The sequence below is a fragment of the Polypterus senegalus genome, chromosome 1 (assembly GCF_016835505.1).
Source record: "Polypterus senegalus isolate Bchr_013 chromosome 1, ASM1683550v1, whole genome shotgun sequence".
Taxonomy (NCBI): Eukaryota; Metazoa; Chordata; class Cladistia; order Polypteriformes; family Polypteridae; genus Polypterus; species Polypterus senegalus.
The window spans coordinates 254,952,264-254,974,844 of NC_053154.1; the positions used below are offsets into that span (position 1 = coordinate 254,952,264).

The following is a 22,581-nucleotide window of genomic DNA, read 5'->3' on the forward strand; positions in this document are numbered from 1 at the left end:
TCGTGTGTGTGTATATATATATATATATATATATATATATATATATACTGAAATAATTGATCAGACATGATTTAATAATGTTCTTTAACTTTGTCTGCATTGCAATAAATCATATTGCTTTGATTTGTGAAGAATTGTTTGAGAAATTGTTTGCTGTACCACAGCCCCACCTCAAAACATTTTCACCAGCCGCCACTGCCCCCTAGTAATCTACACATTCACAAAAGCAAGTTGAAATTTTTTAATAGAGGGAATTAGTAATTATAAAAAAGATAATACAGTAAAAACGTTGATTATCCATCACTCGATTAACCATAATATTTAAGAGTATTATTTGATACAGCTTTAAGAATATATCAGGGGTTGCCAACTCTGATCTTGGACAGACAAAGTGCTTACAGATTTTCATTGTATTTTCTTAATTGCTATCTAGTTTTTGCTACTAATTAACTTCTTTTAATTTATTTGTTATTTAAGACTCAGACACTTTAAAGTAGGGCTGAGCAACATCAGTCTTGGAGAGCTGCAGTGGCTTCAGGTTTTTGTTCCAAAGCAATTGCTTCATGAGAAATCATTTACTTATTGCTCAAGTGACATTTTTCTGCTTTGTTTTACTTGTCTCGCTTATTAAGATTTTGAGCCCTTATTTATTTTAGTCTTAAACACTTGTATTCATTATTTTAACTGCTCCTTATTAACAATAAAATGCAAATGACTAAGGAACCAGCAGTTCTACATCTAGCTTGTCTCCATTTCGATCATTCACTATTTGGTTTAATTAAATACTCAGAAGGAAACTGAAGAGAAAGTGAAAAACTGAAAATTACTCATCCGTTTAAGGCTATATATTACTCTGTTTTCCCCTTTTCTATTCTTTATTGTGAAGACTTTATCAGAATGCCTCAAATCCCATTGACTTACCACTGTTTATACATTTTTTAAACTTTATAACTTCTCCCCATCTTCTCATCTACATCTATAACCTCAGGCAATTACATAGAGTAAAAGGACAAGTAGGAGTTAACTTAGAACTTTAAATAATGTATTATTGATAATATTCATAAAATAACAACAATAAGCAAAGTACGTGTGAATATTGGCAGCCATACAACCTGATAAATCCTAGATGTGTAGTTTCAGGTGGCAAACAGACTTGTAGTTACTTGAATATCTATAGTTAAGTAATTTTTTTTTTTAAGGACAGGCTGCATTCCTGTGTCAATATGGCTGCTGAGCTGTGCTCCTCAGTCCGTTGTCTTTATGGCCATGGAGTGGGAGTGGGAGAAAGAGAGAGAGAAAGAGAGGGGTCAAATCCTTACACCAGTAGGGTGTTGTGGTACAGAATGGCCTCAGATTTCAAACCATTCCCAGACCAATGGGTGCACACACTTCCTTTTCACACCTGCCCCAAAGATCACAAGTTGAGCTGAAGCTTGCCAGCTTGGTAGTTTGGCCTTCCTGTGGAGGTTGCCAAATCGGTCTGAGCCTTCTCTGCAAGAAAATTTACATCCTGAGTCAGTCCTAAAGACTCAGGGGGGTCTGTTAGTTAGACATAAAAACATTACTATTCTCATCAATGAAGTCCTGAAACACTAATATTACATTTGCTTTATCTGATTTACAAATAGACATATACAATATTTATCAACTAATATACAAAATGTCATGCCACAACAGCTTCAAATGATTTGGATGATACATGTATCATTAAAAAGGAAAAAAAAAGATCTATGATTTAAGAAAGAATGGGCATTGTTGAGTTAAAACACTAGCAAGTCATGAAATTAAATAAGATCTGTCGGAAAGGATTAGCTTCCTAATTATGCAACTGGGCTGAAACAAAAACCTGCAGCCACTGTGGCTCTCCAGAGTCGGAGTTGGCCATCCCTGGATATATATATATATATACATATATATATTACAAATAATTAAGATTACTGTTACATCATGTACAGAAATCAAAAAAGTAACATCCAAGATATACACATAGACTTAATCTAAAGCATCAAGTATAAAGTCACACAACTGATCTAAGTGGAATCATCATAGAGTCATCATATTAACAGCCAGTAAATATTAGGACCATTTTATGTAGTGGTAATCAGCTACAAGTCAGTACTGTAAGATCCATTCAAAGAGTTTGTATCCCTTTCAGTAAAGAACATTTCATAGTCTAAAGTAAAAACTGTCAGCAAAATCATTTCTTGTTTGATTTTGGTTGATGCATTTTGAAATAACTTTTCTTCAGGGTCAAATCATTCATGTACTTATTGGTTATGGTAGAGGGAAGATTTTAGCTTCTTTTGTAGTCTTAAGTGGATCTTGTTCAAAGCCATAATATCATCTGAAGTAAAAATCTGTCTTACGCATGTTAAGTCTACATGTATAGTTTATGTGATACTTTTTGATCTGATTTATATTGGTACCAGTAGCATCATTCTTGATTTGTTATTACTTACTATATATATATTCTTTGTACTGTATATTGTGATGGGTGGCCACAACCATTACCTAGTCGCGACACCAACAGAATGGAAGGACCGAGGGAGAGAGCATCGGTGAGGCATTACCTCCTCTAGGATGCTACAGGGCAGCCCTCCTGAGCAGCTGTGACACCATGGATTCCCACAAGGCACACTGGGAGTTGGAGTTTAGTAGAGCCCTGTTGGGTTCAGTGTGAGTTGCCAGGGGGAGCTGCAGAGCTCTATATTGGATTTCCACCACACCTGGGGGTGATTCCAGGTAACACTGATGAACCATCTGGAGTCCTCCCAGGAGCACAATAAAAGGAGCCACCTCACTCCATTCAGGGAGCCAGAGTCGGTAGGAAGTGGACGAAGCTTGTTGGGAGAGGATTGGAGACGAAACGAGGAAGAGAGAAGGAAGGAAAGAAAGGGTGATATCCTGTATTGTACTTGGGAACTATAACACTGTGGGGAATGAGACAAAAGCGTCCCCCACAGGAATAAATATGTCTTGTGTGCTGAACTTGGCTTCTGTGTCTGGTGTGTCCAGGGTTTGGGGAGCTGTATAAAATATAGTTTAGTAATGTTCTCATTTAATTCCCATAATTGGAAACTACAGAACTCGCAACTTGCTCATGTGGATAACTGTTTAATGGCTCAGTGTCTTTTGTTTTTTTTGTTTGCAGTTGCAATGATATAGTACATGCCAATTATGATGCTTGTATAAAATGCTCCCTCAATAATTTTTTAATTCCGCTACTCTGCACATTTTGACCAGAATGCATATTACATGGAATGAATTTGTCTTTGGTGGAAAAGATACAAATATTATTATATTAGCCTAATATAGTTTGTTTTATATTTTTTGAAAATGGAGACTAAACTGTCACTGTTGATTTAACATGTATGCCAGGCCTTATAGTTAATCCTCTTTCTCTGACATTGCAAACAGTATTTTATCTGTACATCTTATTAGCTCTATTCGTCATATCCTAGACAAATTGGGATGGATGTTTTTTAACCAAACAAAATTTTTCAAATGAAGCATACGCTGTGACCCCTGCAACTCTGATGGATTAAGTGGTTTGGGGAATGTTACGCTATGTATTTCAATGAGTAAGGCAGGAACGATTAGACTGCAAGCTCTAAGATGGAAAGTTTTGTTACTCTAGTATCTCAATATCTCAACGAATTGGAGTTTCATTCTTTGCAAACGTTAGATATTGGATATAAATTATAATTTAATTGTCAATTTTAAGGTGTTGCAGTAGTGTCGCATATACTGCTCACTCAGGGCTCCAGATAATTGTTATCTGGGAAGAAAAGCTGTAGGTCACTTTATCTCTTATTTATACAAGTAGTAAGGAATTGGGTATGCATTTCTGAAAATAAGTAATTTCACTGTGTTGCACTGGTAATGTACAGAACAATATATCGAAGTATTCTAAACATCAGTTTCTAGGCAAGAGTGTGTGCGTTATTCCATATGCTATGTATATTTAGAAAGTATTGGCTTTCTACTCTAAAAATGTTTTATTCTGAAATGCAGTTCCTAAATTCCACCCAAAGTAAAGAATTCATGTATATTTTATATAAAGCCTGTTCTTAGTATTGCACATTAACAAGATTGCAACTACAGTATGTAGCTCCTTAGTCTGGTGTAGTAGTTAAGGCTTTGGACTTCAAACCCTGTGTTTATGGGTTCAAATCCTGCTACTGACACTGTGTGCCCCTGAGCAACAACATTTATTTATATAGCACATTTTCATACAAAAAAATGTAGCTCAAAGTGCTTTACAAATGAAGAATAGAAAAATAGAAGACACAATAAAAAATAAACATAAATCAACATTAATTAACATAGAATAAGTAAGGTCCGATGGCCAGGGTGGACAGAAAAAACAAAAAAAAAACTCCAGAGGCTGGAGAAAAAAAAAAATCTGTAGGGGTTCCAGACCATGAGACCGCCCAGTCCTCTCTGGGCAATCTACCTAACATAAATCAAACAGTCCTCTTTGTATTTAGGGTTTTCATGGAAGGACCTGATGATGATGGTCACGTTGACTTCTGGCTTTTAGTCCATCAATGTTGGTGCATCATGATGCTTTGAGTAGGTGGTGGTGGCGTGGGCCGCCACCACAAAGAAACTGTAAAAAGAAACAGAAGAGAGAGTAGGGGTCAGTATGGATTTTAGAGCCACCATGAATAGTTATTATGATGAATTGAACATACAGAGTATCAGAATTAAGTTAAAGTGAAGTTAGGAGAAAGCCATGTTAAAGTGAGCAAGTCACTTGATCAAAGTGAGAGTAAGGTAAACAATTGTATCGTAAGTCGCCTTGGATGAAGGGGATAGCCAAATAAGAAAATGTGCAGAGACAATCCAAATCAAAAGGCACCGCACCCTATCATTCAACTTTCATTTTGTGTTGGTTAATTCTTTAGCCTATTCTTGTCATGCTAATATCTTTTAGCCCATATTAAGTACATTTTAGGCACAGTGAAAAATTAAAATAAGAAAAGACAATAAACCAATGTTCTGCTATATACCAGTAATCAGCATTTGCTAGTTATCTGTTGTACTGAAATGCAAGTTCACTTTTTTCTAGATATGTTCCAAAGTAATTGAAAAAAACTGCAACCCAGTATGGAACCAAGCTTTCAATTTACAGATCAAGGTATGGAAAACTGTTTTATGTTATCTGCATGTTCTGTCTGTGTATGCAGTATGTGTGTTTTTCTGTTGGAATTTCAGTTCCACCTTGGTTCCACTCCATCTGAACTAGTGTGGTGCTGAGGTATCACCCATTGCATGGCTGCACTCGGGTCCTACTCTAAGATCCTGAGTTGGTTTGTTGTGTGGTGGGTGCGGCAATGCGCTGTATCAGCGTGTGCTCCTAGCCTCCTCCTCCTCCTCCTCCTTGCAACAGAACCCTAAGCCTTACCCCACCAGTTTCCTAAAGATGTGACTGTGGGGTACAACTCAGCATGGTTGCTTCTTGCTTTCCAGAACCACAAGCTGATTTAGACTATGAAATGGATAGATAGATAAACATATTTGGAAACACAAATGAAACCTGGACAAATAAGAAATAATTGATTAATTAATCAGAAATATACAGTACAAACTTTACTATATACACTTACTGGATTCTTTATTGGGTACTAGTATATGGTTGGACCCCCTTTTCCCTTCAGAACTGCTGTAATTCTTTGTGGCATAGATTCAACAAGGTGCTGGAAACATTCCTCAGGGATTTTCCTCCGTAGTGACATGATAGCATCACGCAGATGTGTTGGCTGCACATCCATGATGAGAATCTCTCATTCCACCACCTCCCAAACATTCTGTATTGGATTTAGATTTGGTGACTGTGGAGACCATTTGAGATGATATGAGCTCTGTGCCATGGCATATTATCCTGCTGCAAGTAGCAGAAAATGGGTACAACTGCAGTCATAAAGGAATGGACATGGTCAGCAACAATACTCAGGTAGGCTGTGGCATTTAAATGCTCATGCTTATTTGGTACTAAGGGGAAAAATGTGTGCCTGGAAAACATCCCCCATACCATTACACCACCACCACCAGCCTGAACTATTGATACAAAGCAGGATGGATCCATGCCTTCATGTTGTTTACGCCAAATTCTGACGCTACCATCCAAATGTCACAGCAAAAATCAAGACTCTTCAGACCAGGCAACATTTTTTACAATCTATTGTCCAATTTGGTTAACCCAGCCACAGTCAAAAGGGTCTTGCTGCAGACCGTTCACTCTCAGCCACATGCACGCTCAGCCACTGACGTCAGATGCACGCTCAGCCACAACAGGAAGTGCAACCGGGGAGTCGTTTCCCGATTGCTAAGTTGGTACATTTGCTAGTTATAGTCTTACCAGTTATGAACAATATGGAATATTCTTAATATACCAGTTATGAACAATATGGAATATTCTTAATATACAGGCTGGCCTGTGTTGGTTTATTAACATGTTTACCATTTTAACAGATCAAGTTAACCAAGGTAAATGCTTGCCTGTTATTGTAATTACTAGGATCATGGCCGTGGTAGCGTAGCGAGAGCGCTGATGTTTAGAGCGTGCTAGTTTAGTGTTGCCGCTGTTATCCCAAGGAAAAAACAATTATGCAACCATCATAACTTGCTAACATTATTTAAATTTAATGTATACAGTAGTTACATGTGAATAAAGAGTAAAATGAAAATAAAACAAACAGAACAATTCTGTGTCGTTAATAATCTTATATATCAGAACTGTAATACGTACTATACTTTACATGTCATGAGGTACCAAACTGTGATTAATAAATGGTAGAGGGAAAAGGACATTGGACACATCAGTAATCAAAAGTTTAAAAATTTATTTATACATAAGAAACCCCCCCTCAAAAAAACCCCCAACAACTACAAAACACAAACCAATAAAAACATTAATTTAGTTAAGGAGGCATCAGTACATAGTGAACTTACTGCAATCCACCATTTCTTCTAAAAATCTGTGCATGTCTTGCACATGGCTAAACCCAAAACAAAATGGAGCCAGAACATCATGGGGGTATTTTTCGTACGTTGATTACTCGTTTAACCGGATGTAATTGTTGACGATTTGGCATGATCCTGGATCTGTCGGTTTTTTGAAACTCTTGCTGGATGTGTTGTCATAGCAGCAGATCCAAATCCTCAAACCTGCTCGGAGCAGGTTTGTTCTATTTAAACAAGGATTAGCTCACACACTTAATCAGTGTCCGTGCATGGAATTCATTCAGTCATGGCTTCGCTGTTCATGAATGAGCTACTAATTGATATCAGTGTTGTAATAACTGGAGACCAGAGGCGTGAAAAGGTTTGGGGCAGCCACCCGTTTAATGCGGTTTCCTGGCTGCAATAAAATGCGAGACATTTCAAAACAGTTGTTTACACAACAGAGTCCAAGACAGAACTGCCTGCCTAAGCAAAGGCAGTGAGCTTTATAGCTCAGAGGGCGGAAATGATGTCGTCCTCTGGGCCGGAACTGGAAGTGACATCACCCTTGGGGCGGAACCGAAGTGACCTCATTCTTGGGGCCGGAACCGGAGGTGGTGTGTCCTTCCTGGAAATGGCGGCTCCTGGTGGGATTTCCCGGGTAAGACCTGCAGAGAACTCAGAAAGAGCGTCAGCGCACCCGCCCCTGGGCAGATGTATAAACAGTATTGTCTAAGCCCTTCAGCTGCTTCCCATGCACACGTGTGTGACAAGACTCCCCTCAGCCCAGACCCGCCGGGTCGGGCGACCTGCACCGAGAGGTCGTGGGCCCGGAGAGGGCATCGGCGTTGGCATGAAGGGACCCCTGTCGATGAACGAGCGTATATTTGTACTGCTGCAGGTCAAGAAACCACCTCGTGACCCGCGGATTCGACTCCCTGTGAAGGGCCATCCACTTTAAAGGCGCATGATCCGTCACCAGAGTGAACACGCGACCCAAGAGGTAGTACCGCAGCTGCGTCACCGCCCATTTGATCGCCAAAGCCTCCTTCTCCACCGCCGCGTACCTGGTCTCCCGGCCAACAGTTTCCGCTCAGGTACATAACGGGTGTTCAACACCGCCGACGCTTTGGCTCAACACGGCTCCCAAGCCTGTGTCCGGCGTCCGCCTGGAGGACAAAAGGAGAGAGAAGTTAGGGGAGATTAAGATAGGTGCTGAAGTCAGAGCCCTTTTAAGTCACTGAATGCAGCCCCGCTTTATCAGACCATACCACCGTATTAGGAGCTCTTTTCTTTGTCAAGTCGGTCAAGGCGCCGCTCTCGGAGAAACGAGGCACAAACCGGCGGTAGTACCCGCCAAACCGAGAAAGGATTGGACTTGCCGCTTGGTTTTGGACGGGCCAGGCCATTATGGCTTGCAACTTGGAACACTGTGGCCTCACAGTACCCCGCCCACTAGGTAGCCCAAATATTTGGCTTCTCTCAACCCAAGTAACATTTCTTGGGGTTGATGCGAGCCCGGCCTCTCCCAATGTCCGTAATACTGCTGTGACCTGCTGTATGTGCTCCTTCCAGGTGCTGGAATAGATGACAACGTCATCCAGATAGGCAGCACAGAACGAGTTATGGGGCGGAGCACTTTGTCCACCAGACGCTGAAAAGTCGCAGGCGCCCCGTGTAACCCGAATGGAAGGACACGATACTGCCAGTGTCCGCTAGGAGTGCTAAACGCGGTTTTTTCCTTCGCGGACTCCGTTAAAGGAACCTGCCAGTACCCCTTTGTCATGTCAAGTGTAGTCAAGAATTTGGCTGGTCCCAGTCTCGAGGAGGTCGTCCACGCGAGGCATGGGATAAGCATCAAATCGGGAAACTTGGTTGAGCCGACGGAAGTCATTGCAAAACCTCCAACTGCCGTCAGGCTTAGCAATCAAGGCGATGGGGCTGGACCAGGGACTACTACTTTCCTCGATCACTCCTAGTGCCAGCATTCGCTTGATTTCCAGTTCCACTTCTACTTTCTTTGCCTCCGGGAGTCTGTAGGGTCGCTCACGGACGATCACCCCGGTCAGTCACTATGTCGATGCGCAATCAGAGAGGTCCGACCTGGTTGTTCACTTACCACCTCTGGGACCGGCGGATAGCTGCTTGAGCTCCTGTCTCTGTCTGGGAGATAGCTGTTCGAAATTAAGGGCACTTACTTCGCAAGAGAGAGCAGGGCTGTCCGGAGGAGGGATCGGGATCCCTCTCCTTCCACGGTTTCAGCAGGTTTACATGATATATTCGCTCAGCTGGTCGGCGATTGGGCTGTTTCACCAAATAGTCGACCAATCCCTTCCTCTCCTTAATTTCGTAGGGGCCTAGCCAATGTGCGAGCAGTTTAGAGTGTGAAGTAGGAACCAATACCATGACACGATCCCCCGGTTGGAACTCCGGAGAGTCGTGCCACGGTCATACAGGCGGGCCTGTGCTGATTGTGCCTCCTCGATATGACTTTTTAGTATAGGTCTTATTACATCAAATCTATCGCGCAACTGGGCGATATACTCCAAAATATTAGTGGAGGGCTGTGCCTCCCCTTCCCAGCCCTCTTTTAAAATATCTAATAAGCCCCGGGGCTGTCTTCCGTATAGTAATTCAAAGGGAGAGAACCCCGTAGAGGCTTGAGGGACTTCCCGGTAGGCAAAGAGGACAAGGGGAGGAGTTGGTCCCAATTCCTCCCATCCTTGCTGACTACCTTACGTAGCATTTGCTTGAGAGTTTGATTGAATCTCTCCACTAGCCCATCGGTTTGAGGATGATACAAGAGGTTTTAAATGCTTTATTTTCAGTAACTTGGCAGTCTCCTTGAACGTTTCCGAGGTGAAAGGCGTTCCTTGGTCCGTCAGGACTTCTCTAGGAATGCCCACGTGAAAAGACTCCTACTAGTTCCGTGCAATATTTTTAGTGGTAGCGGCGCAATGGAACGGCTTCAGGGAATCGGGTTGCATAATCCACGAGGACGAGTATATATTTATATCCTCGGGCTGAGGGCTCCAGGGGTCCTACTATATCCACCCCAATCCTGTCAAAGGAACGTCAATAAGGGGAAGGGGAATCAGAGGAGCACGGTCCTTCCTAGGAATTTGCCGCAGTTGACACTCCGGCAGGAAATGCAAAAGCGGCGAACCTCCTCATTAATCCCCGGCCAAAAACGGAGCTTAATGCGCTCTAATGTTTTATCGGAGCCGAGATGGCCTCCAAGAAGGTGAGAGTGGGCTAACTCGCAAACCTGCGCCGTAGGTCCGCGGGACTAGCAACAACTTCGGACCTTCCCCTCATGTTCAGCAACCCGATACAATAATTCATTATCCATGACAAAGTGAGGTCCCTGTGGCATGGGCAAATGCGTGCGTTGGCCGTTAACGAGAACCACTGCATTCTTTATGTGCTTCAGAGAGTCGTCATTCCACTGTTCTCTCTTGAAAGAAGCCGGAGTCGCTCTAAACTGAAAGTGCAACTCAGAGAGCGGGTCGGTCTGACCTCAAGGGGCGGAGAATCCTCCCTCGCTGCCGGGGCGCTAGTGGATGGCGTAGTAGCCCGCGACGGGCCCGGGAGTATCTTCGTCACTCTCTTGGCCTACCGCCCCACTCCCTGTCGGCTGATTACACGGTGTGGAAGCAGCTTGAGATGAGTCTTTATCATCTATAACGAGGCCAAAAGCTTTTCGGGAATGCTTTCTAAACTACGCGTTACTGTCAGACCAGTCCGCCCGAGGATTACGGAAACGGAGGATCCGGTGTACCGCTACGGTAAGCGCCAAGGGTTCCCTCCGAGACATACGTAACACCGGGCGGTATTGTACGAGCGAATATCTCCGTGTATACATTTTAGACTGGTCTTTTTAATCCATTGTTGCGGTAGAACAAAGCGGCGAGCAACGACAGACACGTTACTGCGGAATCAAACAGCGCTGTTACCATATGTCCATTAATAATAAGCTCTCCCGTATGTTTATCCGCCAGGGATTGCTAAGGGCACACAAACAACCCGCCATTGTCCCCTACGGTCCGCCTTGTTCCCGACAGGTCGCAAGCCAGACGGCCCGTCGACTTCGGAACAGGCTCTGGATTGCGTGGAAGGGACTGCTTTTGTAGGACATAACTCCCGGTAGTCCACAGAGCGGCTGGTCTGCCCTCCCGGTTTCACAGCCGGCCTCTGGGTTGCAGAGCTGTAGCAGCTCGTCCAGGGAATGGAATTCTCCCCAGGCCGGCTGGGCAAATTCCTGGGGTATTCGCTGTAGCAGCAAAAAACAGGCCACTTGCTGCACTATTTGCAAGGGGGTCAAATCAAATGGCGTAGCCACTCACCCACCTGTTGCCAGAGAGCCATAGCCTGCTCTGACAGGCCTTTCGTTGGGTTAAACTCCCAGTCTATTATATTCTTTACCTGCCGGCCTGGGGACAGCCCATCGTTAACAGGGACCTTGGTCCCGATGGGCGGCTCGGCTTTCCTACCCAGAAGAGCATACTGAGCCACTCGTGTGTTTTCCCCAGAAGCCAGCCCACGCCTGTGGGTCCCCTCTACCTTCTCCACGAGATGGGTTGGTAGCCCCGGGTTATGCTCGTGGAGCAGAGCCTGCACCGCGTCCTTCCTGACCCTCCGGCGCACTCCCTGCCCCGAAACTCGGCCCCGTACTCACCCACCTGGTTCCTTGAAGGTCCGTGTCCCGGGTTCTTCGGGGACACCATCCTGCCGACTACGCCACTGTAATAACTGGAGACCAGAGGCGTGAAAAGGTTTGGGGCAGCCACCCGTTTAATGCGGTTTCCTGGCTGCAATAAAATGAGACATTTCAAAACAGTTGTTTACACAACAGAGTCCAAGACAGAACTGCCTGCCTAAGCAAAGGCAGTGAGCTTTATAGCTCAGAGGGCGGAAATGATGTCGTCCTCTGGGCCGGAACTGGAAGTGACATCACCCTTGGGGCCGGAACCGGAAGTGACCTCATTCTTGGGCCGGAACCGAGGTGGTGTGTCCTTCCTGGAAATGGCGGCTCCTGGTGGGATTTCCCGGGTAAGACCTGCAGAGAACTCAGAAAGAGCGTCAGCGTACCCCGCCCCCCCCTGGGCAGATGTATAAACAGTATTCTCTGAAGCCCTTCAGCTGCTTCCCATGCACACGTGTGTGACAGTGTGCAAATTATAAGAAGAGAATTTCATATAAAGAGGGTTTTGCGCGATCAGCAAGATCCTTTATTGCTCCTGGAGGAAATTCTTTTCGAAAGATACCGCTTTAGCCGAGGGGGGATATTGTATCTCAAAGATTTATTAGAACCTTATATTCGAGGTCAAACTAGGCAAAGTCGGGCTCTCACAACTACACAGACAGTATGCATTGCTTTGGGTTTTTTTGCAAGCGGCACTTTTTTATATACTGTAGGCTATGCGGAAAATCTATCTAAAAGTGCAGTTTGCCAGGCAATTCGTAAAGTCTGTTTGACTCTGAAATATTTCCTTCGGGGTTTCAGTGTTTCCTGGACACCTGCGCGTGCAGACAATAAAAGATGCGTTTCATGCCATTGCAGGTACACAGGCAAAAACACCCACAGTTCCATAAAGAATCTCACGATCAGCCTAACATTCTCAGTACCCAGGATTTCCAAATGTAATTGGGGCACATGGGACTGATCAGAGTGGAGTTTGATCAAACATTATTTGGAAAATGTACCTCTCCTCCTGATGAATAATCAGACACAGTGTCTTCATCAAATATTTGACCTTTGTCAATATCTCGTTGATCAGACACGGGTTCTAGGGATATGACATTCACTGCAACTGACCCAACAAAAAAAAAAATTCCCTCAGAAACAGGGTGATGGGCATTTTGCTGGAGAGCCAACTCTTCTGCAGGGGTTGGGTCTGCACCGTGTGGACCTCCATCTGTTTTTTGCTTGTCTGCCTTCTTATTAGCTTTAAAATTAATGTTTCTTATACAGTATATGATTCTTTATGTCAACAATTCTTTAAATAGTTATATACCAATATTTTCCAGTTTGAAGTATATTCTTGTACTTCACTTTAACCTGTTCCAATGTTCTCCTTGTGCTCACGCCTGATCTAGAATTATGACATATTAAATAATAATTAATCTGACACATAGGAAATGAAATGCTGCATTCAGTAAGTACAATGCACACTACTTAGCGTTTAATTTGTCAGCCACTTTTTGCCAGCCATATTTTCTGCTTTGTGCTGCTTTTGCAGTGTTACCCCTTGTGCATATTAAATCTTGAAATTCTTCATATCCTTCGAATAAAAGGTCCTACTCTGCTTGTGTAAAAAAAAATGCACCCGTTCTTTCGTCATTTTGTTGCAGCCTATCTGATCATGCTGATCATGTTTACTAGACTCAATATATATGGGCTTTTCAATCAGCGCGGACGCGCACATTTATCTCGGATGATTAGATTCAGCTAGACTAATCTACTACACGGCTGCGTTTGAAAAACTGACTTATCACGAATGAGTTTCACCGGCATTAACTCATCCAAGATGAGGCATTTGATCTCGGATGATTTAAGCGACGTACGGAAAATACCCCCCAGCTCTATTAACTAGTGAATATTCCTCAGCATTCCTTGCTTCGTACTCCTACAGAGCATTCCCAGCATCTTACTCTTTCATGGTCAGTATCTCGGGCAACTGGACCAGACCAATGAATTGGTGTTGGCTGCCACTGCACCATTGACTGGCTGTTTTTGCGTGTGCAAGGACAGATACCTTAGACAGGAATAAAAATTTGGTGTATTTATGTAAATGTGTTTTATGCAGTTATTATTGATATATAAAAACTGATAAAAAAAATGTACGTGTACTTCTGGCGGTATTGACGCATCCTCACAGTAAAGTATAGTACGTATTACAGTTCTGATATATAAGATTATTAACGACACAGAATTGTTTTATTTGTTTTATTTTAATTTTACTTTATCTACACGTAAATACTGTATACATTAAATTTAAATAATGTTAGCAAGTTATGATGGTTGCATAATAGTTTTTTTCCTTGGGATAACAGCGGGAACGCTAAACTAGCACGCTCTAAACATCAGCGCTCTCGCTACGCTACCACGGCCATGTTCCTAGTAATTACAATAACAGGCAAGCATTTACCTTGGTTAACTTGATCTGTTAAAATGGTAAACATGTTAATAAACCAACACAGGCCAGCCTGTATATTAAGAATATTCCATATTGTTGCCAGACCCTTCTCGCCACAGTTGCCTGTTCTTAGCTGACCTCAGTTGTAATGAGTGGTTATTTGAGTTACCACTGCCCTTCTATCAGCTCAAACCAGGCTCTCCATTCTCCTCTGACTTCTGGCATCAACAAGGCATTTTCTGTCAGAGAACTGCTACTCACTGGATATTTTCCCTTTTTCGGACCATTCTCTTAGAGATGGCTGCATGTGGAAATCAGCAGTTGCTGAAATCCTTAGTCCGGCCCGTCTAACCCCAGTAACCACACCATTCAAATTCACTTAAATCACTTTACATCCCCATTATTTTGCTCAGTTTGAAATTCAGCAGGTAATCTTGACAATGTCTACATACATAAATGCATTGAGTTGCTGCCATGCTGCATGATTGGCTGATTAGATATTTGTGTTACCAAGCGATTGAACAGGCGTACTTAATAAAGTGGCTGATGAGTGTATACTCTCTGTAGCAATAAGGCCACTTCAGAAACAACACATCCTTTCCTTTTTTGATTTCAATGTTATCTCCTCTAGAAAAACAGCTTGAGAAGGAAAATTTGCACAGTATACAGTATGTATGTAATAGTTATTATTTATTTCCGACAGTTTCCTTCTGTGTCTGACAGGATAAAGCTGACTGTTTATGACTGGTAAGTTTAAAGTTTTATCAATTTAAAATAATATCCTTTAGTGGTTATGGAGGCACTGCAGTACAGGCGATAGTATGTCTGCCTCTCATGGCTTGGCTGGGATGTCCTTGTCTGTAGTTTGCACATTTAACTCTTTGCCCATGTAGAGTTCTGCTTCCTGCTACAGCCCAAAGATATACAATATGATCAGTTGTTCTATGCATTCAATCAACTGAGTTCACCTTTACCGCTGGTGTGCTAGTAATGGCAGGCAGTTTGGCCTAGTGGTTAACATTTTGAACCTCAAACCCTGAGGCTGTTGGTTCAAATCCTTCTACTGACACTGTGTGACCCTGAGCAAGTCACTTCACTTGCCTTTGTTCCAAATGGAAAAATTGGAAAAATCTAAAGAAATGTAACCAGTTGTATCTCTCAAAGGTAGTAAGTTGCCATGGATAAAAATGTTAGCCAAAATTAATGGATAGGAAAGTTCATATAATTGAATCTTTCTGATAAGGCATGTGTTGATTGAATTCTAAATGTTTGATGTTAAATGTGCTGTCCCTACACTGAAGGATTGAAGGCCAGAGGTCCAGATGACCATCATCATGAAATTCTTCCATGTGAAGCCTGAAACCAACGAGGACTGATTGAGGTCATTTATGTGAGGCAGAATGCCTAGAGGGGGCTGGGTGGTCTCGTGGCCCTGAACCCCTGAAGACTCTATTTTTTTTTTTTTCTCCAGCAATCTGGATTTTTTTTTGTTTGTTTTTTCTGTCTTCTCCGACCATCAGACCTTACTTTTATTCTATGTTAATTAGTATTGCCTAATTTTATTTTTATATTTTGTCTTTTTTCTCTTCACCCTGACCTGCTGTAGCTGAAAATAATACAGTATACTGTATGTTGATATTTCTTGTATGTATCTGTACTTTAAAGAGCCTTAATTTGGTGTTCCGTATAAAAATACTCTATACAAGGGACAGGCTGATTGACTGTCATGTGGGTCATGGCCTTATTCTAACAGTAATGTATATAACACAGAAACATATCCTGAAAAGGATACCAGTCTGCCAAAGCGTATATATAAATAATATACTCTTATGTACTAGAAGGAAAGAGGAATGGATGATTTTGTTGCAATAAATCCATGAACTGCACTACTCAACAGACGTTTTTTCCTAAAGATGGTGTTGAGTGTTCTAAGCATACTTTGTAATGCTGAATCCAAGTAGAAAGTTGGACTTTGTCTATCATGCTTAGTTTTCTTGTAACGCCACCTTCATATTTTCATCAGTTAGTGTTATTGTGCAACAACAATATTAATAAATATTTATTTTTCAAATATGAATCACTATTACATTAAAAAAATAATTGACTTATGGAGACTATTGGCCTGCCCTACACTCACCTATGGCCACAAGCTTTAGGTAGTGACTGAAAGAGCTAAATCACAGATACAAGCGGCTGAAATGAGTTTTCTCCACAGGGTGGCTGGACTTTCCCTTAGAGAGAGGTGAGGAGTTCAGTTATCCGGTGACAGACTCGGAGTAGAGTTGCTGCTCTTCCGCATTGAGAGGAGTCAGTTGAGGTGGTTCGGGCATCTGGTTAGGATGTCCCCTGGACGCCGAGGCGTTCCGGGCATGCCCCACTGGGAGAAGGCCACGGGGCGACCCAGGACACACTGGAGGGATTATATCTCACGGCTGGCCTTGGAACACCTTGGGGTCCTCCCAGAGGAGCTGGAGGAAGTGGCCGGGGAGAGGGAGGTCTGGGCTTCCCTGCTTAGGCTGCTGCCCCCGCAACCTGACCTTAGATAAGCGGTAGATAATGGAAGGATGGAGACTATTAGCAATGAACAAAACATCGAGGAGCGGTGCTTGTTCATTTACTCCTCAAAAGTCAGCTTGAAATCTGCCCTTCACTATAATGGAAATAAGGCTCTCTTCTGCATCTATGGTGCATGCTACTAACATGAAAGAGATGTATCATAACCTGAAGATGCTTTTAGAAAACATTCAGTATCAGAAATATACAGTAAGTGAAATAAAAATGGAAATCTAAAGATAATTGCTGTTTTGCTTGGCCTGTAGCTTGGTTACTACAATTACTGTTGTTTTTTATGTAAATTGGACCATATGGACAGGAGCAACCACCATGTGCTTCAAAATATGCGTCAATTGTTCCAGAAAGGAAAAATGTGGAAATCAGAAAGTTTACTTTCCTTCTGTCCATATCAAACCCAGACTTACAAAATACTTTTGTTAAAGCAATGAATAAAACACAAACAGGACTCATCCATCCATCTATCCATTATCCAACCCGCTTATATCCTAACTACAGGTTAAACAGGATTCATTTATTTGTGAAATAATTTTCCTCAGATTAGTGATGCCAAGATTAAGAAAGGCTTTTTTGTAGGTCCTCAGTTCATAAAAGCATTTAAAGGTTAGAGATTTGAAGACAAGTAGAATGGAGTTGAGAGAGCTGCTTGGCAGAGCTTCAAAAATGTCTGCACAAACCTTTTGGAAAATCACAAGGCTGGAAACTATTCTAAAATATTGAGTGCTCTTCTCAAGTTATAGCAAACAATGGGGTGTTATATGTCTTTGAAGATTCATTTCTTGGATTCTCACAGGATATTTCATCAGAATATTTCCAATATGGAAACGTGGTACCTTACAAGGCAAGTGGAGTTCCAGTATGCTGGTTGACTACTGGTGAACTCTTAAGAGAGATGTTCATGAGGCGCAGTTTTAGATTATTTTTAATAAGCATTTAAATATACAATATTTTCAAATTTAACCAACACAACTCTCGAAAGCCTTATCTGACAGAGCATATCTAAAAACACATCAAGGTATTTTCACTCTGTACAAATAGTATAAATGACTATATATTAACATTAACAAAACAAATAACAGTCAAACATATAGCAGGCAGCTCTACTCCTACTTGTTAAGAGGTTTTCTGCAATTTCTTGATTTTACTGACTTGAATGTTTATATTTTGATAGTGCAGTGTTGGCACCGAGCACCACAATGGATGGATTCTCTGCTCTTTACATGGCTCTTTGAGGTGGCTCACTATACTTAAAAGGACAGCTCACCTTTTGCCACACTAGTTTAAAAAGCATACGTGACTGTGCAGAGATGCCATTTTTACAGGCACTCCTGCCATTGGTGATGTAATGCCAGCTTATTCTTTTGGTGACTCGGCTGATGTAACTTGTCCAGCACCGTTGTATAGCCCTCCCTTCAAAGTCACTGTCACCAGTGCCCATTTCCAAATCCTTGCAACTGCACACAAACTCCTTGAAGTGGTGGGGCAGTCTTCTCTCCCACTATGGTTGTGCAGCCATTGGCAAGGGTACATCAGCAGAGTTTGGGAAGGCTGTGTTGTTAGGTGGTGCAGCAGGGATGGATATTGCATGTTGCACTGGCGGTATTGCAAACTGTATTCCAGGGGCCTCATAACAGCGTGTGTGGAATTTGCACTATACGTAAGCACAAAAGCGGAAATGTACTTACGCACAAAAAAATCCAGATGCATAAATCTGTGCTTCGCCAACTTCTACGTTCTTCTGCTACATAAATCCTGGTCAGCGTGGAAATTAACGCACATGTACGCGCCTGTTGTCCTGCCCTATCTCCTCCCAGCCCTTAAGCTCACTGTTCTGTGAAAAGGCAATGGCAAAAGTACGAGGAAAAATAGAAGAATTTCAGCGAATACCAAGTAGAAGCAAAGAAAAAAGTACGCCTGAGTGTCATATGAAAGCTTATTAGGGAACAGAGAAAAAAAAGGCACACAGTGTGAAAAAAGCATGAAATGTCAACTTTAATCTTTAAGTTTCCACTTTAATCATGTAGTTTATTTTGTCATTAAAGTAGAACATCATAAACTTCATCTTAAAATGTTTAATCTACTAGTTTCTCAAATCCCATAGTAACTAAAGTAACACGTTAAATGCTTTGATTTGTATTTGATCTTCAATGTGCTCTATGTGTGTGAATCACTACTTGCTTCCATTCTTTCTCTTCCTTCAACAAACCACAGAATCCATTACATTCGTGATATTACAGCTCTCTGAATAATTAAAATACTGAGAAGTATACGGGATATCATTTTCATGATGATAGGAGTTAAAGCATGTTAAAAATGGGAACACGGTGGCGCAGTGATTGCTCATGTCTTACATAAGATGCTTGCTGCGCTGTGCGCAACCTTTGATGAAATGCTTTATTGCAGCAGTACTGTCTCTTTCAAATGTACTAACCCCCAATTCCTGTCCTTCCTTTTCTTTCTCCAAATACCCAATCGCCACACAATCAAATCAGCTCTGTAATAGATGTTAAGCTATCTGTAAGCTTAGAATGAAGATTCTTCAAAACTTTCAAGGAACATTGAAATATCTTCGTAATGTTTAATTGTTCTATTTATCTATCCTTCCAGTGTCGCGCCAGCTTGAATACAGGGCAAGGCAGGAAGAAACCGTAAATGAAGCTCAAATTACTCGCTATCGCTGCAGCACCGTGTACTTAAAGTTTTATCTGTGTAATGTAATAAATATATTTTGCTGCATTTATCTTAAAAATGATATAATCATCATATGTAAATACGCGCTTTATAAAGTTGGTCAAGTTGTGCAATATTATAACTATCATAAGTACAATTATCTGACTGTAAACTTGCAAGTACAAACAGTTCTACAAGGAGCACTTGATGGACTGATTGAGTGTGTTTAGAGTTCTTGGGATGAAACTGTTTTTGAACCGCAAGGTCCAAACAGGAAAGGCACTGAAGCGTTTGTCGGATGAGACCAGTTCAAATAACAAATGGCTGAGGCAGCGTGTGCTTGATGCTGTATACCAATAATTCTCTTTCCGATCAGCTGCTGTACAGCTGTGATTCACACTCAGATACAGTGATATAAATACTCTGATTGGTGCAGTGAGAGTAATATGGAAAAAGATGATCCAATGTGGTAACCCGTAACTGGAACAGCTGAAAGAAGAAGAAGAAGGTGCAGTGAGAGTAAAAACGCAAAGGAGCTGTGGTATTTAGAATAGTTTGACCATTCTGTGGACCATTATATTATTACAGGTTAATTACAATCAGATGCATTAAACTAATAAACAATATGCGGTTAATTTCAGTGTATTTATAAAGCTGCGTCAGGGATATGGATCTGAAAAAGAAAGGGAAAGCACACAGGAACAGTAGCACTGCTTTGACTCTGGATGTTGCCAGTCTGCAAAACCAAGCGCAGAACTTGCGTATGACAGGGTATGAGGTACCGTGGAAATGTGCATGGCTTTACGCCAAGTTTAGGTTTTATACATCGTGATTTGAATGTGGAAACATTCTTACACAACATTTCTGGGCGTACACACCATTTATACATGAGGCCCCAGGTCTGGATCTTAGCTTTGACACTCCTCCTTCACTCCAGCTTTAAAACAACAACAATACCATTTATTTATATAGCATGTTTTCATACAAATGATGTAGCTGAAAGTGCTTTACAGGATGTAAAAGAAAGTAAAAAGAAAAATATATAAAAACTAGACATTAAGCCCGTTACAATAACGGGCGCTAGAACAGTAGTGAATTTCCCCTTGGGATTAATAAAGTATCTATCTATCTATCTATCTATCTATCTAGTGCATAAACATTAGTAGGAACAGTCTATATTAAATGGCAAGGGACCTTGTATGTGGCTGTAATATGCATCATTGTATTGTGTGCCTTTAATTTTCTTTCGCAGTAATACTGGTTTGTATTTCCGTAAAATGCCTAATTTTCTCTGACAGTAATACAGTGGAACCTCGGTTCACGACCATAATTCGTTCCAAAACTCTGGTTGAAACCCGATTTGGTGGTGAACTGAAGTAATTTCCCCCATAGGATTGTATTTAAATACAATGAATCTGTTCCAGACCGTACGAACAGTATGTAAATATATATATTTTTTAAGTTTTTAAGCACAAATATAGTTAATGATACCATAGAATGCACAGCATAATAGTAAACTAAATGTAAAAACATTGAATAACACTGAGAAAACCTTGAACAACAGAGAAAAGTAACACTGCAAGAGTCCGCGCTATAGCGCTATGAACCGCTCGCTAAAAACACTTTTTTTAATGAGTTTTAAGAACATTTGAAAAATCTGTAATTTAATAAAAAACCAAAAAAAAGTAACATTGCAACAATGCACACGCGTGCCTGTGTGGGTGTGGGTGTGTGTGTGTGTGTGTGTGTGTGTGTGTCTCTGTCTCTTGTGCACGCCTGTGTGTGTGTGTGTGTGTCTGTCTGTCTCTCTCTCTCTCTCTCTGTAGTGTGTGTGTGTGTGTGTGTGTGTGTGTGTGTGTGTGTGTGTGTGTGTGTGTGTGTGTGTGTGTGTGTGTGTGCGTGTGTGTGTGTGTGTCTTGTGCACCTGTGTGTGTCTCTCTCTCTCTCCCCCTCTCTCGCTCTCTGCACAGGGAGAGACTGAACATGTGCAGCCCCATGCATGCGCACGTCACCAGAAGACACACACACACGGACACCTGGATGCACACAGGGGTTTATTAAAGAGGATTAGGCAATACTAATTAACACAGAATAAAGTAAGGTCCGATGGCCAGGGAGGACTGAAAAAACAAAAAAAAAACTCCAGATGGCTGGAGAAAAAAAAATCTGCAGGGGTTCTAAGGCTATGAGACCGCCCAGCCCCCTATAGGCATTCTGCCTAACATAAATGATCTCAATCAGTCCACATGATTTTCACGCTTCACATGGAAAAATTAGACGATGATGGTCTTGTGAACTTCTGGCCTTTAATCCATCAATGTAGAGACATCACAGTGCTTTGATCAGGTGGTGGTGGCGCAGATTGCCACAACAGAAAACTGGAAAGAGAAAAGCAGATAAAGTAGGGGTTAGTGCGGATATTAGAACCACCATGAATGATAATGATAATTCAATACATATACAGAGTATCCGGATTAAACAAAAATGAAGCCATGAGAAAGCCATGTTAAAATAATGTGTTTTTAGCACACAAGTGCTCCGCTGTATTAGCCTGGCAAATTTCTATTGGCAAGCTGTTCCGAATTACTAAATGGCACCCCATGGATTCTCACAGGGCACACTGGAAGTTAGAGTTAGATGGCTCAGCCATGTTGGGTTCCAGGGATTGCAGAGTCCTACTTTGTTAGGCTTCCACCTCACTCAGTAGTGCTTTCGGACCACGCTGATGGCCTACCGCAAGTACTCACAGGTGCAAGATAAAAGAAGCCTGCTCTAAGGGTCAGAGGCGAGAAGAACAGGGATAAAGCTTGCCAGAGGATGAGCAGAGGCTGAAGGAGAGACAGAGAAGTGAAAGAGAAGAAGTGCTTTGTGCTGTGGTGCTTTATTGTACTGTGCTGTGCAGGTGGGAAACTATTGAGAAGAGTTTCCAACTGAGTAAAACCTGTGTGTGTTGCAGAACTTGGGTCTGTGTCTGTCTGTATTGGTTGTTGGGGAGCTGAGCACCCGCTGCAGGCCACACCATTCAACTATATTTGCTTATGGAGGAAAGCCTTAATGTCTAATGTTTCCAGTGTCCCTAGATTAAAGTTCCAAATAAAAATAAAGCAAGCCTTACGCGTCCAACCATCTCTCTCTCTCTCTCTCTCTCTCTCGAGCCTGTGTGTGTCTCTCTCTTGCGCACGTCTGTGTGTATGTATATGTCTCTCTCTCGCGTGCGTGTCTGTGTGCGTGTCTCTCTCTCTCTCTCTCTCAC

General features: G+C 42.0%; 1 protein-coding gene across 1 annotated transcript in view; it reads left to right on the forward strand.

The window, feature by feature from the left end:
* Positions 1 to 22,581, forward strand: part of LOC120543373 (myoferlin-like) — a 136,759-nt gene that overhangs the window by 37,466 nt on the left and 76,712 nt on the right. Inside the window, exons 10-11 of the mRNA XM_039776458.1 lie at positions 5,075 to 5,143; positions 14,791 to 14,834. Coding sequence (XP_039632392.1) covers positions 5,075 to 5,143; positions 14,791 to 14,834 — 113 coding nt within the window. The remainder of the gene's footprint in view (positions 1 to 5,074; positions 5,144 to 14,790; positions 14,835 to 22,581) is intronic.